The 16,540-nt window shown below is 42.6% G+C and overlaps 1 protein-coding gene across 4 annotated transcripts in view; it reads left to right on the forward strand.

The window, feature by feature from the left end:
* The first annotated feature begins 203 nt into the window (after nt 1-203).
* Nucleotides 204-16,540, forward strand: part of DPY19L1 (dpy-19 like C-mannosyltransferase 1) — a 93,433-nt gene continuing 77,096 nt past the window's right edge. For all 4 annotated transcript variants that reach the window (XM_046020581.1, XM_046020582.1, XM_046020583.1 and 1 more), the window contains exon 1: nt 204-609. In XM_046020581.1, coding sequence (XP_045876537.1) covers nt 312-609 — 298 coding nt within the window. In that variant the 5' untranslated portion in view covers nt 204-311. The remainder of the gene's footprint in view (nt 610-16,540) is intronic.

Raw genomic sequence — 16,540 nt, forward strand, 5'->3', positions numbered from 1 at the left:
GCGGGGCCGTGGCCGCTCACAGGGTGTCCCCGCCCCCGCCCCCCGGCGTTCCGCGGTCGCCGTGACAACCGGAGCGGCGGCAACGGCGGCGGGCGCGCGAGTCCGGCGCCGCCTCCCGGCCGTACCGCCAAAGCAAGCAGCCGCCGCCCGGCCTTGCTGCTCTCCCCGCCTCCCGGCCCGCGGGGAGGGAACGGCCCGCCCTCCGCCCGCCCGCCCGCCGGAGAGTGAGCGGCGCCCGGGCCGCCCCGCCAGCCCGCCGTTCTCCGGCCGCCGTCCGGGCGCGCGCAGCGAGCGGGCGCGACTATGCCAAGATGGTCCTGCAGGCGCGGAACAAGCACCGAGAGGCGGCCCCCAAGCCGCCCCAGCCGCCCCGCGCCTCTCAGTCACCGCTGAGGGGGGCGCCGGACGCCGGCGCGGGGGAGCCCGGGCCCGAGCGCGCGCCCCGGTCCCCCGGGCGCAAGGGCGCCGCGGGCAGGAAGGGGCCCCGCGCCGAGCCCGCCGCGCCGTCCGCCGGGAGCGGGCTCGGGGGGCGCCTGGTGGCCGGGCTGCGCGGGGCGCTGGGCCTGCGGCGCGCGGGGCGCGGCCGGACCTGGACCACGCTCCTGCTAGGTGAGCAGCCCCAGAGCGCGGGCGCCGCCGGGACGCGGAACTTTGAGGCGCGGGCCCCTTTCCCCCTCCCCTAGACTCTCCTCCCACTTCCGCGCCGCCGAGCCCCGCCGCCCGGTCCCCGTCAGTTTGCAGCCCTCTCCGACTTTTCCTGGGACGTCCTCACCTCCTCTTCCCCTCCCCCTCCGCCTGGCTCAGCCTTCCTCGCTCCCTTCCCGTCCGCTCTCCTTCTCCGTTAAAAAAAAAAAAAAAAAAAAAATGGCCCCGAGATCAACAGCTGCCCGGCCTGGCGGCGAACTGACAGGTCTGCGCTAACGAGACTTGGACGCCGCTGATTGGCGCGGACCCGCCGTTTTCCCGTTATCTCGGCCCCTGCCCGGAGGATGGTTTGCTTTTGGTTGGAAGCGATTCCGTGGAGCTCAAAGCAGAAGCCCGTTCCCTGTCCTAGAAAGTTGCTAAACTTATAATTAAATTTTAGCGTGCTTTTTTCTTCTTGGCCGCAAACACCGCCGGTGGTACTTAGTGATTCCTCTCGGCACGTCACTTTCCAGGTTGTGTTGTGTTTTGGGCACTGGAGCTCCAGTTCTCTCTGCTGACCTGGGAACAGTTCTCTCTGCTGACCTGTGGAGGACTTCCCTCCTTTTCCGCTGCCATGCACCAAATGGATGATGTGCAGCGATGTGCTGGAAAAAAAAAAAATAAAGTTGAAACAGTCACAGGTTGTGGACCGACTTTAGGTTTCCTTTGTTTCCTGATTGACATTCCGATAAGGCGAGTTGTAGGAGTTTGGGTAATGGGCCTAATTTTTCTAAGCCAGTAAAATGTAATACTGCCTTTACTATATAATACCATTAATGGGCTTTGGCTACTGCATTATTTAACTACTGGTGATTTATGCCTAATTATCCTTTCAGATTCCCTTAGTGGCCCAAAAGAATTTGGATTTCAATATAGGCGAAGGATTAGGACTCAGCAATTCGGCTTCCCCTGACATAACATCCACCACTAGAAGCCGCTCAGTCATAAAAGGCCAGAGTCATCTCCGTGTGTGTGTGTTTTAATGGGCTCAGAAAGGTTGATATTGTTATTTGGATACTTTTATGTATTGTAGATTCAAGCCAAGAAAATTCAGTGTTTTCACTATATTCCTCCTCTTTTCAGTAGCGAGCCTGAAAAACCTTACCAGTGTGCAGGTTAGGTAAGTTCACCTTGGGGAGGCAGCATGGTACAATGGATGAGACAAGCTCCAATTCCTGTGCAGAGTGGTAGTTTGGTTTAAGTTTCAAATTATTTCCTCTGTGAGCCCTTCCTTCTCTGTGACCTGAGATTATCACCTTCCGTACTTACTGAGTAGAACTAAAAGGGGGTGGCTAATATATGGGAAGGCATTCTGTTTCTAAAGCCTTGTTAAAGGCTTTTAACATTTTGTTTAATTGCTCTTTTAAAAGCACATGCATAATACTGATTTGTGACAGAATGAAGCTGCATTTTTATTGAGTGGCTAGTGTAAACATTAACCACTTCATAGTGAAATATGGAAGGGCACCACTTCTTTTTCAGGGAGGTTACAGTAACACCCATAGGATAATCATCTTGCAGCTTTCTTGTAATTGCATTTACTTTGAATCTTTTATTGGATGGCTTAGCTTTGGATTTAGTAAGCATTATATTTAATGCTTATACCTAAATGCAGTTTTGTATTAATAGAACACTGTGACACTTTACTTGACTTCCCCCTTGGGTAATGGTAGCTGGTAGGGAAGGAGCTGTCTCACATTTTTGGGTGTATTCTGGACACTGGTTGTTGGATGGAGGTTGGATGATTTTCTACATTTACAAAAGGCCATCTACCGGATTCTGGAGAATGAATGGACATAGGATGTTTGGTTCTTCCTCTGGCCTTGTACCCTTGGGTCCTGCAGAAAGGAGCAGAGTTTAGACATTTTTGAAAGCTTCCTTATCCCCTCTCTTCTTGCCCTTTCCAGAATGAGTGTGGATTGAGTTGACACCATGCAAGTCTTTAGTGTAGGATTTTGCTATCACATAAATGGCTTCATTTCTGTTTGGGAAGAAATTTTACAACTTGAAGCTCCCTGATAGCACACATACTTAAGTGTTAGAAACTGACTAGAGGTTCTGGGTTCGGTTTCTTTCATCTCCTCCATATGTACTAAGCACTGATGAACTTACTACCTATCACGATGACCCTTTCTGCTGTTGGGCACTGTTAAGCACTGTTAAAAAGATCTACTTAACAACAACAACAACAACAAAATCTTAACAAACACATGTTTTTCTTATTTTTAGACCTTATTTCTATTTATTTAGTGGTAACAGTCATAAAGAATTTTTTTCAAATGTTTGTTTTTTGAAGTGTCACTCTAATAGCTCCCTACATCAGTCAAGGGGAGCAGCAATATAGTAAAGAAAAACCATGATGCTGTTTCTCCGGCGTTATTGACCATAACTCACAGTAAGCAATACAATGTACATTAAACCTGCTCACACTTCTGAAAGTACAACCCAGTACATTTATGCACGTGTCTGTTATTCCATTTAGGTATGTCAGTGTCCTGGTAGGAAACAGATTTAATAAGTGGACTGTTTTCAGAAGTGAACAGTTTTAAGGAACCCATAAAAGACACTGAAACATCCCTGCCTGTCAGCAGTCAGAAGGTGCTACCGCCTCTGGGCCTCCAGGGGAAGGGGTGCTTCATCAGGAGCTGACCCTGGGGAGGGCTGTGCTATGGGAGCCGGATCTCCCAGGAAGAGGGACCCCAGATCCTCTCCTCCCACCCTCTGCTCTTCCACTCATGCCCCTCCCTGGCTGACCAATGGGAACCCCCTCTGGCAATGGACCCAGCTGAAGCATTCTGTAGGCCTCGGATTAAGGCAGAGAAGGGAGGAGAGTGGATTTAGAGATGCAGAAATGTGCATATACTTGAAACAAGCGTCGTGTAATAATACTTCTGTAATGTGTGGTATACTCTGATTTCCTATTCTGTCGTTTTTTAAAAAAATGCTGTTTACTAACTCTTGAGTTTTATGACATAGTATTATAACTTATGGTTTGAAAACACTGCCTTAGAATAACTGTTTTCTGATTCTATACCTGTTTTAAACTAGTTGGGGGCCTGAGGAAAGCGTTTAGCTTCCCTGAGCCTCAGTTTGTGTATAAGTAAAAATGGGAGGCCTGGATTAGACTGGTGGCTCTCAATCTTAGCAAAACTGGACTAGAGTCACCTGGAAGCTTTAAAAAAAAATCCTGATAGCCAAGTCACTCATTAGACCAGTTAAGTCAGAATCTGGGGTAGGGTTAGGTGGAGGGAAGTGTCAGTAATTTTAAAGTCCAATGTCCTGCCTCTACTTAGAAGCAGACTGTCCAGCATAACAGGGCTGACAATCCTACATATCAGCGACCCCCTAGTACTAAGTGCTTCTTGCTTCCTGTCTTTTATTTATTTTTTAAATTTATTTATTTTTAAGATTTCATTTATTTATGACAGAGATATCGAGAGAGGGAACACAAGCAAGTGGGGAGATGGAGAGGGAGAAGCAGGCTCCCTGCTCAGCAGGGATCGATATGGGGCTCGATCTTAGGACTCTGGGATCATGACCTGAGCCAAAGGCAGATGCTTAACTGACAGAGCCACCCAGGCACCTCCCTCTTTTATTTATTATTTTATTTTATCTTATTTTTTAAAAATTTTAAAAGAAGATTTTATTTATTCATTTGACAGAGAGAGAGAGCACAAGCAGGGAGAGTGGTAGGCAGAGGGAGAGGGAGAAGCAGGCTCCCCTCTGAGCAGGGAACCCAATGCAGGGCTCGATTCCAGAACCCTGGGATCATGACCTGAGCCAAAGACAGATGCTTAACCGAGGGAGCCACCCAGGTACCCCTTCCTTCTTTTAAAGCAGGGACACAGACAGTCCTGTTTGCCCATTTCTCCTAGTCTCTGTTGTTTTCCCAAACCTGGAGCTGTAGGTTGCCATTCTTCATATGATATGGCTGTTAGTTTAGTGTTTCTTGTACCCATGTCTATTATCAAAAGAGGATAAAAAGGATAAAAAGGATAGCTGGAGAGGGCTCTGTGTTTCAAAGAGAAATGGAAAGAGTCCTTTCTTTGGTGGAAGTGAAGAATATGCATGTTAAGCACGCAAATAAAGCATGCCTGTGGCGAAAGACTACAAGGTAAGATGTCATCTACAAAGCATAATAAAATTGTACCCTGAATACAGAAGAGACAGATAATGAAAACTTATTTTTTCCCCTTACCTCTGTCCTACTTGACTTGTTTGTTACCTATCTGGTTCCTAAGGTCAATGGCAACGTCACCCTACTGTAAGTGGGTCCTTTATTGGCAAGGCTTCTCATATGCACCGTGAGGACATTTTGGATTGAGTAATTCTTTGGTTGGAGGCGGGGGAAGCTCTCCTGTGCATTGTGGGATGGTTAGCGGCATCACTGGCTTTGAAGTAGCATAGACATCTCTGTACTGACCTGCATCTGAATCTTGTTTCCACACTTAAAAGCTGTAGATCCTTTACTATTTCTGACTCTTGGCTGCCTCATCTTTAAAATGGGATGATAAATGCCCCACATGGTTATGGTAAAGAATAAATAATATATGTAAACTGAAGCTTTACTCGTATTTACCAATTACTGAATGCCTACTACATCTGATGCTAGTTTAGGGGGATAAGATAGAAGACAAGACAGCTGTAGCCTCTGTCTCCATGGAACTCCATTCTAAAAGGGTCAGGGACAAATAAAAGTAATAGTACCTTGCAGTAAATCCAATGGAGGAAAGAAAAAGTGGCTGAGATAGAAAAAAACAGGAGATACCTGCTTAAGAATCAGAAAAGTCTTTGGGGAGGTAGCCTTCAAAGTGAGGCCTATAGGCAGAGAAGAAGCGCGCTGTCCAGAGTAAGAGAAAGGGCAGTGTGGATGTGGCACACAGCATTTGCTGTGGTAGGCCACAGCTTAGCCTGTCCAACACGACAGGGGCACGGACCAGGTCTCCTTAAGGAGCTTGGGTTTTATTCCTCGTATGATGGGAAGCCACTGAGGAGTATTGAATAGGAGAGTAGCATGATTTAATTTTTATTTTGAGAAATCTGCTCTTGGGAAAATGGGTTGTGGAGTACAAGGGCAGAGCAGAGAGAAACCAGGCAGGGGAGGCTCTGGTGGGGCTGTGATGAAGGGGAGGAGATTTGAGATCTGTTTTGGAGAGAGAAATGGTAGGATTTGCTGATGAATTGGACTTGTATTGAAGGAAGGGAAGAGTTATGAATCATTTCTAGGTTCTGGTTGCTCTAACCGGGAAAACAAGGTGGCATTCACTGAGATCGTGAAGACGAGGGGCATGGGTGAGGGCATAGGTTTGAGAGGAAAGGTTGAGAATTCTATCCTGGCTATGGTACCCTTGAGACATTTTGTGAGGTGCCCAAGTAGAACTGTCAAGTGGACCGTGGGACATAAGAGAAGATGTCAGAATGGAAACACAATAGGGCATCACCAGCAACTGGGTGGTATTAAATTAATGGGAATTGAGAATAGCATCTTTTACTGATCCTGGGTTTACTCTGTGCCAGGCATAGCTCTAAGTGCTTTAGATTAACTCATTTATCTTAAACTCATTTCACTGCTAACTCAGTCCTGACCATGACTTTGTGATCCTCATGCCTGTTTTATCAGATAGGAGATCTGAGGCACACAGATGTTAAATAACCTGGCCAAGATCATCCCTAGAATGTGGAAGGGTCAGGATTTGAACCCAGGCAGTGTGGCTTCAGAGTTCATGCTCTTAACTGCTATGCTGAATTTCACCTTCTCTAGGGTGAGTATAGCAAAAGAAGAAATGAAGCCCCAGGACTCAGTTCAGAGAAACCGCCAACTTTAAATGTTAGCTTTCTTGTTCCTTCCTAGGGGAAATAAAGAAAAGAGGGATCATGCATAGAGATATGGGAATAAGAAGTGGAAAGAGGGCATATTGGGGTGGCATAAGGGACAAGAAAAACTGAGGAACTATGAAGACACAGGCACCACTGGCCATCTTAGTGGGATTGCTTTCAAACACTTAGATACAACTGAGCATCAGCTCTAAGGGTGTAGTAATACATAGATGATGGGCCAGTACATTTCCCTGGAAAGCCAGTGAATGAAATGGGAATTTGGGATTTAAAGAGTTTCTTCAGTGTTTAAAACCAGTTGTTTTTTTTTTTTTTCTGAGATAGACTTCTGGTTAACTCTAAAGAACTATTTATAATCATTTAAACAGTTTTATTATTAAACTAAACAATTAGAAGGGTTTTGAATATGTTCTATTCATGTGTGCTCAAATAATGAATGTGATGTATTTAGATTGTGTAAGTATAAGGATATATTATCAATTTGTGATTGATTTTTGGCCTATAATATGGCATCAGTGCTAAAAGCAGGTAAAACTTTATTATATACATGCATATTTAGATGTTGCTAAAATTTGAACTATAGCTGTTTTTATAAGTTCTATACACTTAGCCTGTTAGGCTGTATTAATGATTCTTAAAGTTTATCTTAGTGAGATTTACATTATCACAAAGACTGTAAGTCTGTGTGTCTGTTTCTAAGAGGGGTAGCTTTAGGCTTTATAATTTACATCTTTAGTCCTAAATTCCTGCTTTGCTAGTTTATCTTTTGCCATCAGATTATACTTTACCCAAACGTTGGAACATTACTCTTCCAAGAGTAAATCTTGCTAGTTTTCTTTGGTTACCATTCTGAAGAGTATTAATCATCAAAGTTGGTAAAAATTACATCTGTTTCTAGGTCAAGACCTTTATGCTGCTGTGTAATTCCATAAAAGGCAGTCTCATTTCATAGGAAAGATAGTTCTCCATGGATGATCTTTCATAATTCAAGAATCATTGAATAGGAATAAATTTAAAAGTGGAAGAATTGATTTTTAGAGTACATAAATCTACAATTATTGTTAACTTTTTTTTTCTGCTTCAATACTATTTTTTAAAAATTTTCAGCATTGTTATTTTTCCCCCCAAATACATTTCCCCCTGAATACATAAATGAGCAGCTCACACATCTTCATGTTTGTCCGGCATATTCCTTCGTGTTTGACTTCCTTTCCAAAGTAACCAGTTGCTGGGTGTTTTTCAAGTCTGTCACTACACATGATCAATGCTTGGGCAGCATTTTGTAATTTTAACTTCTAGCAGCAAATGTTAACATAATAACCTAGTCACCAAGATCACTCACAGAAATTCTATTGTGATTCATTGTACTGACCAAGGGTGGGGTGAGTTTTCTTCTAGTTTACAGTAGTACCAACTGTATTTTATTTTATTTTTTTAAGATTTTATTTATTTATTTGACAGAGATCACAAGCAGGCAGAGAGGCAGGCAGAGAGAGAGAGGGAAGCAGGCTCCCCGCTGAGCAGAGAGCCTGACAGGGTGCTCGATCCCAGGACCCTGGGATCATGACCGGAGCCGAAGGCAGAGGCTTTAACCCACTGAGCCCCCCAAGCCCCCCACCAACTGTATTTTAAGCACTGTTTATAAATTACTCGGCCAAATACTTTTGAAAACTTGCCACCTTGACAGATTTTTAACTTGGGAAGTTATAATTGAGAAAAGTGAGGCTTTAGTCATATTTTTATACAACTCAACTCAAATTTGCCTAAAATGCTACTGCTCTGCACTGGATTTGTCTATTACTTCCTGACAGTAATCACTGCTTTTTGTAATGCAGCTTTTCAGTGCTTCAGTTGTCAAACCTCAGAATCTTTTCTCCACATTTTAATAATAATCATAAAGAACTTGTGTAACTAGCACAGTGCTTCTGTTTTCTACTACATTTAAAAGTGTTTTTTTTTAGTAAGACCTTATTTCTCATTCTTTTTGTCATCTTTGATTTCCATGGAAATATCATAAAAAATCTAGAACTGAAAGGTTAGTTTCTGGAATTTTACATGTGAAGAAAGTAAAGTAGACCAGATGAGTGGCCTGCCATCATTAGTGAGTTTGCAGAGGGAAGTCTGAGATCGAAGTTAAGGTCTCTTGGCTTGTTGAGCATATCTGTCAAATTGTAGGTTTCAGATCTATAGTTTTAGGCAACTGTCAAAAAACTATCAAAGATACATTAATGCAGGGTGCCTGGGGGTGCTGTCATTTGAGTGTCTGGCTCTTGGTCTCAGCCAGAAATCTCAGCGTCCCAAGATGAAGCCCTGCCTTCGGCTCCGCCCTCAGTGCCTTGTCTGCTTAGGGCTTCCTCTGCCCTGGTACCCCCAAACCCTCCTTTCAAATGAATAAATCAATCTTTTTTTTTAGATACACTAATGGGAAGATGACCTCCTATATTCTAAGACCTGATAACTCTCTTGGCAAGAACACTACTTTGCTGGCTTCTGCTAATTTGGGGGAATTACTCTTATATCCTTATGGTCAACCTGTTAGTTTCCATTTTGTTTTTCCTATTTTTTTAAAACGACTAGATTCTGAATTATTTTGGATTGGTTGGTTGTTTGGCATTAGTATAAAACAGAGTAAAATAGTAACCAGTGGTATCACGGTTTTCTTAACCATTAAGGAATAGGGTATTTGGTATATCCAAGGGCAGTTTCCAATTTGTGGAGGACTCTCTAACCTGAAGATTGGGATGATTTCTTGGTTTTTTGTTTTTTAAAGATTTTATTTAACACAAAGAGAGATCACCAGTAGGCACAGAGGCAGGTAGAGAGAGAGGGGGAGGCTTCTGGTGAGCAGAGAGCCCAATGCGGGTTTAATCCCAGGACCCTGAGATCATGACCTGAGACAAAGGCAGAGGCTTAACCCACTGAGCCACCCAGGTGCCCCGGAATGATTTCTTGATTAATGAACTTGTTAAAATCTCTTGCCTAATGTGATAGGCCTGGGTTTATATTGTGTATGTGTGGGTCTTTTTTTTTCCCTCTAAAGAAGAGATGCAGCTTCTACACTTTTTCCATTAGGTTTACTAAAGTATTGCAGTTTTGCTATGATTGCTCAGAAGCATTTAATGGCCTAGCATGTTATTTTGCGTTTATATTTATCTAGCTACTTGTACTTAAAACACTGAAATGCCTTTCTTTCAATAAAGAGAAAGCTACTTTGTGAAAATTAGTAATGTAGGTTACTGTTTGATTTAGAAATATTTGTGTTCACATTATATGAGGATAAGATTTTAAAGGAAGTTAGAATTTATTGCTGTAAAAACCCATATGCTGGGTAATTGTTCTATTAAGTGTACCCTACTTTAATATATGTATATGCATAAATGTTTAAAAATGTGAAAATTTACTTTGTATATTTCTCTGTTTAGAAGCCTAATTATATTCTTTTTGAGGGTGGTGATATACATTTTCTATGCTCTGTTTTCATATATTCATTTTAAAATAAGACTTTGTCCTTGATTTTTAAATTATTTCTAAAGAATTTCCTTCCTATGTGAATGCATTCTTTTGGTTAAATATGCTTATTAACATTTTCATGCCCAAGCTTCTAGTTCAAAGGACATCAGTGGTCAGAGTCACAGAATCCAGGCTTTTCTCCAGGTAATAGTGTGTCCCACTCATGTGGAAAATTTCTCCTAGGAAAATAAGAGTCATGTTAGACTCATGAGGACTCCCGGATTGTTTTACTTAATATGTGAAAGTGTTCTGTAAACTGCAACTGAAAAACAGACATTAGACATTGTCATTGTAACTGAGAGCTTCCTAGTTTTTTCCATGTATTAAGGTACTGTTTTGGTTACTGCCAAATATATGGAGGAGATTCAAATGAACTAAAAGTCAGCCTTACAACCGTAATCACATAGATCCCTGAATTCTAGAACTTAGTAGTAGTGTCTTCATACATTACTGAATTTTAAAGCAGTCATGGTCCTTGGGACTCAATATCTCTAGTAACAAATTGAGTGCACTTCTTTTTTTCTTCATTCAAAAAAGAAAACAAATTAAAAGGGCCAAAACTGCAAAGACTTTTAGTTTAGGGAGCAGGAAGATCAAAATGAAAACAACAATTTTTTTTTAAGATTTTATTTATTTATTTGACAGAGGTCACAAATAGGCAAAGAGGCATGCAGAGAGAGAGGAGGAAGCAGGCTCCCCACTGAGCAGAGAGCCCGATGCGGGGGACCAATCCCAGGACCCTGGGATCATGACCCGAGCCAAAGGCAGAGGCCTTAATCCACTGAGCCACCCAGGTGCCCCTCAAAATGAAAACAGAAAATAACCAGGCAGGCATCTTGGAGAGTGTGAAGTCCAATGTATAGTAGTAATTGTAGCTATACACTGTCTTTAAGTGCAAGGGAGAGAGATAACCGAGGAAAAAACGCTTATTCACATTTGGTAAAAATGAGGCTCAGAGAGGCTAAATAACTTATAAGTCTTAAAAAAATCCAGGGACCTATTTCTTTTTAAGAGTGACTTTCTTGCCAGGGGTAATAAAGAAGGATTTGATTTTTAGTTTTAATTTTTTCCCTTTCTTTTTTTTTAATTTATTTTATTTTATTTTTTTATTTATTTGACAGAGAGAGAGGTCACAAGTAGGCAGAGAGGCAGGCAGAGAGAGAGGGAGAAACAGGTTCTCCACTGAGCAGAGAGCCCAATGGGGGGCTCGATCCCAGGACCCTGAGATCATGACCTGAGCCGGAGGCAGAGGCTTAAACCACTGAGCCACCCAGGCGCCCCTAATTTTTTCCCTTTCTTCATCATTGTTTTCTGCTCTAGGATTTTGACAATTTCTCCTTCAGAGTATCTTTTGAACTAATATTTGCCTTTTCCTAATAAAAATTGCCAAAAGTGTAGATTTCCAAGCCCCAATTGAAAGCTTTTGAGTTTGGTGTCTTTGAGAGTGGGGGCCCACAAATGCAGTCTTAATATGCCTCTACTAGATAAACACTCTCAACCCTAGTTGAGAACATTAGAATCACCCCCTGTGCCAAACCTAGCAAATGTTCAAAGCTCCCAGGTGATTTCACTGTGCTGTCAATGTTGACACATTGTCCTTAAAAGAGTTTCTGTATCATCTGAGGGACCTTATTAAAATGTACGTTTGGAATCAGGCTTCTGGGATGGGACCCAAGAGTCTGCATTTCTAACAAGCTCTCAGGTGATACAATTATTGCTGGAGGACACTTGGAATACAAAGAGCCAATCTCACATTGAATTTTGTGAACTACCACCTACATTTTGTTCCAGTCATTTTTGTACCAGTAATAATTAACCTTGATTGTATACCAGAGTCATTTGTGAATTAAAAAAAAAAAATTCCTGGGGCACCTGGGTGGCTCAGTGGGTTAATCTCTGTCTTTGGCTCAGGTCATGATCCCAGGGTCCTGGGATTGAGCCCCCCATGGGGTTCCCAGCTTAGCCGTGAGTCTGTTTCTCCCTCTCCCTCTGGCCCTTTGCCTGCTCATGCTCTCTCGCTCTTTCTCAAATAAATAAATAAAATCTTAAACTAAAAAAAGTCCTTGGAATTTCAGATATAGGGGCTCTGGGTTAATACTCAAGTATCTGTAGTTTTATTTAGTGCCACTGATGATTCTAATGCAATCTCGGTTTAGACCACTATGACTCCGTATTACTGCATAGTGATATAATCTCTGAAACTTGCTTTGGTTCTTTATTTAGTGGCTCAGTGCTTTCCAACCTTTTTCATATCATGGCACACATGGAAAATAAGAATATTTGTGTGGTATGGAGTGGGGAAGTGGTGTCTTCAAAGCCTGGAGGTTCTTGGCCCCCAGGGACTTTAGTTCTCTCATCCTTAGCTCTCCAGGCCCCACTGGTTGAGAAGCTTTGTAAACTGCATTCCTGGTATTCATGGAGCGCTGAGAGCCTGGCACACTGTGTGTGTGTGTGTGTGTGTGTGTGTGTGTGTGTGTGTGTGTGTGTGGTGAGTAGGCCCTCAGTAAATGTTGTCTTGTTATTGCCTTTATCATTTATATTCTGTACTGTGTATTAGTGATGGGAGTTTTTTGTTTGTTTTGCTTTTGGTTTTTTTTTTTCCATGTTGGAGTCCAGGCCACATGCGGCTTTCCTGTAGCTGTCTTCTTTTCTGGCTACCCACCATAAATCCTCACCTAGATGGTAATCATGTCTTGAGCCCTGTCCCTCCCTCCCATCCCACTTTAACAGACCCTGCCTTGAGAAGGTCACTACTAATCTGCCTTTTCAGATTTTTTACAGTTCATAGACTTTGTGCCCTTTGCTTCAGTGCCTAATGTGTTCTCTCACTATTTTATGTGCCTAAATCTTATCTCTCAAAGGTTTTATTTTTAATGTTGGCTAATATTTCTTTAATGTTGTTGGTTTCTAGGAAAATGCGTTATGCATCTAGTTGGCATTTAGATGCTTGTTGACTTTAGAGCACTTATAACTCTCAAAAATTCTAGGTGCTAGAAAGAAGACGGGAGCTGAGCTTGTGTATACATGACTGTTTTCCCTTTTTAAACTGGGTCCTACAGAATGTCTTTTCACTTGTTGCTTCACTACACAGAAACTGGCCTCTGTTTCATTCTAGGTACTATAGACTGAAAATATGATTTCTTTAAATATTAATTTTATTGTAATATAGATACCTTCATGTAATGGGAACCTTTGAGCAGTTTGGAATGCTTAGATATTATCTTTAGGAAAGTACATTTTTATTTAGTTGAGTACCTTCTGTAGTTTCTCTTATACAGTGATCATCATTTAACATTTCAACCCAGTGAGGTGCCAGGTGTAATGCTAAGGGTGTCGATATTAAGATGAATTAAACACAAGCTCAGCCTCAGGGCCTTTGCATTCTAGCAGAGGAAGCTGTTGTGTGCATGACTAGCTATTTAGGTGCTATAATAAAGGTATTTTAGCTAGGGTGGCAGGATAAGCTTCACAGAATGCCAAGTTTGAATTCCTGTGACTTTGAAGGATGAAATAGGAGTTTACCGGCAAAAGCAAAGGCGTAGCCTCATAAAGCACGTGGTATTTTAGGGAATGGCTGTCCAGTGCAGAGGGCAGGAAGGGTGTGTGGTGCAGATTAACTGGAAGCTGACTAGAATGCGGGCTCCATGGTCTGAGCTATGGGAAGCCATGGAACTTTTCAAAGAGGGGGATGAAACACTTAAACCTGTACACTTAGAAATTGACTTCATTCTCGAGGATGGATTGTTGATGGGGAACAAGGAGACTATTTACTGGTGTCTTTTCCATTTGGAAAGAAACTTTTAGACTCTGAATAGATCCTTGAGAAATAAGAAATGACTAGTAATATTAGGAAGAGGTTGAGTATAGAACTTGTCAAGGTTGACTTGGAAACCTTGTTCAGTAGATTTAAGGGGAGGATCCTTAACCTCTTTTTGTCATTTGTCATTGAGGGTTAGAAAGGCTAAAACTCTTTAGAATGCTTTAAGTATGGATTAACCTCAATTTAGGAATAAATTATATTAAATTTTGCAAGTCATTTTGGACTTAGAATATATTTTTCCATATAAATATTGTTACAAGATGAGGTCGTCAAATGCCTGTGTGGGAGAGGAGGTAATTCTTCCCCAGTGGAAAAAAATGGAGGTTTTGAATTAGAACCATCTGCCTCCAGGTGGTTCTTGCCATTTATTAGCTTTGTGCCTTTGGGGGAAATGACCTCTAGAAGGCCAAGTTTTACATTTGTAAAATAGGAATAAATACCCCCAAGGCTGTGTGAGAATCAAATGAGAGAGTTGGTGAAAATGCTCTGAATTTCAAGTGGAGTACTGGTTAGGAAGTACACACATAAGGGCAAAACGTAACCTGGATGGGATAGTGTGGTCCTTACCAGGAATGCCTTTTGCTGGCTGCAGTTGCGGGCGAGTCTCCTCTGGGGTTATCAGAGAAAGGCAAAGGGAGAGGCAGCCCCCCCTTGGTTTTGTGGTTCTTGCTTTCCTCCCTTGAGGAGAAAGAAAGAAAGGGCAGTGGGTCTCTAGCCCTAGAGTGCATGAAACTGCGTTAGGTATCTTAAAAATGTAAATCACAGGGGGCTCTACTTTCCAGCAATTCTGATGGCTGTGTGCTGGTTATCCACAAAGAAGCCCAAGACTTCAGAGTCATCTTCTTAGGAGGGGCAACTTGAGGGAAGGGAGGATGCTGGGAGAGGAAGTGAGTGCAGGCAGGGTTTGGGTGCTGGGTGGAGAGGGAATAAGGTTTAGGAGCCCCCGAAGATTGAGAGGAACCTATGGAAAAGCCCCCTCTCCCACTTCTTTCCTGTTCCTCCTGCCTTCCCTCCTGCTGCTGACCACTGTGGACCAGGCATTGGGGTAGGGGCAGGAGGCATCCCCTCCCTGTTCTCTCAATGCACTGTACTTGCTGGTGTGGGGCCATCTAGAGGAAAAGAACAAAGGGCAAGACTGGCCTTAGCTGCAGCTAGAAGGAGGGGTGTCAAAGGGAGCTGAGCTGGGGCAGACCTTGGGGACCTCACCTGGGGGCATTGGTCCCACCCTACTGCCAGCTACTGTGCTGGGGGCTGGAAGTTTAGGCACCAGGCTGCTTGGGTGGGGTGGGGGAGGTGTCTAATTTGGACTAAGTAAGTGGGGACTTGATTTTGGGGGGAAAACCCACAAATCTATTACATACATACAAGTGTGTGTATATGTATCCATCAATCAAAGCACATTCACCTTGGTTATGTAGACATGATTTAGATTATTTCATTTTCCTCCTTAATTTTGTCAGGTTGCATCCATTAATTCAGCAAACATTTTAATTGAGCTCTGTGCTCAGCTTTGTGCTAAATACTATAGTACAACTTTCCAGTAAACATTGTTTCTGTCCTCAGGAAGTTACATTCTAGTTTGTTTAAAGGAGATTCTAATAACAGGAAGAAAACAATTTTCAGTGGAGAGGCTGTTCATCCCATGAAACTGAAAATCGATACATTATGACATATAATCGGGTACAAAATTCTTTAATCAAAAAGTGGAAGGAGTGTCTGGTTTAGTTTCAGAGTGTTGGTAATTTAGGTGCTTCCAGCAAAACGTAAGAACCTTTCAGAATTCTCAGCCATAGGATTGCTATCTTTTGAATTAGATTACAGAGCAAACCTTTCCTTGAATGCTTTTTTCTTATGGGATAGGCTTAGATTTTTGAAATTTCAGTGTTGGTTTTTTGTTTTTGTTTTTGTAATGTTCTGATTAAAACAAAACAAAACAAAACAAAAAACTATGCTATATTTACCACAGTCCCTCAGAATGACAAAAAATAGCATATGTATTAAAATTGAAAAAGGAATTATCAATTTTATGACACTCACTAAAGACTAGACAGGGTTGATAATCACTGGACTAAATTTAGAGAAAATCGTTTATAATCTTTTCTGTAGGCAAGGAAGCAAGAAAAGCTCTAGGGGTGCCGTTAGGCGTTTTTTGTCATTTTATGTCTTTATGCTTAAATTATATGCTCACAAGGCTGTATCTGCTTTACTGGGGCTTTCGACATATAGATATACACACATGTCCTTACTTCAGTTTTGAATTAATTAAAGCATAACTAATATGTTTTTCTCTTTGAGGGGGCAGGGAGAGAGGAGAAGAAGGACAAAGGGAGAGAGAAAGAATCTTCAGCAGGCTCCATGCTCAGCAGGGAGCCCTGTACAGGGCTTGATCTCATGACTCTGAGATCATGACCTGACTCGAAATCCGGAGTAGGATGCTTAACAGACTGAGCCACTCAGGCACCCCATAACTCTACTTTTTCTTTTCCTTTCTTTCTTTTTTTTTTTTTTTTTTTAAGAAAGAGAGCATGAGCAGTGGGGAGTATCGGGCAGAGGGAGAGAAGCAGGATCCCTGCTGAACAGGGAGCCGGATGTGGCACTCATTCCCAACACCCTGGAGTCATGACCTGAGCTGAAGGCAGACGCTTAACTGACTGAGCCACTGGGGCGCCCCTCTACATTTATATATAAAAA

The sequence above is a fragment of the Meles meles genome, chromosome 10 (assembly GCF_922984935.1).
Source record: "Meles meles chromosome 10, mMelMel3.1 paternal haplotype, whole genome shotgun sequence".
In the NCBI taxonomy this organism is placed as follows: domain Eukaryota; kingdom Metazoa; phylum Chordata; class Mammalia; order Carnivora; family Mustelidae; genus Meles; species Meles meles.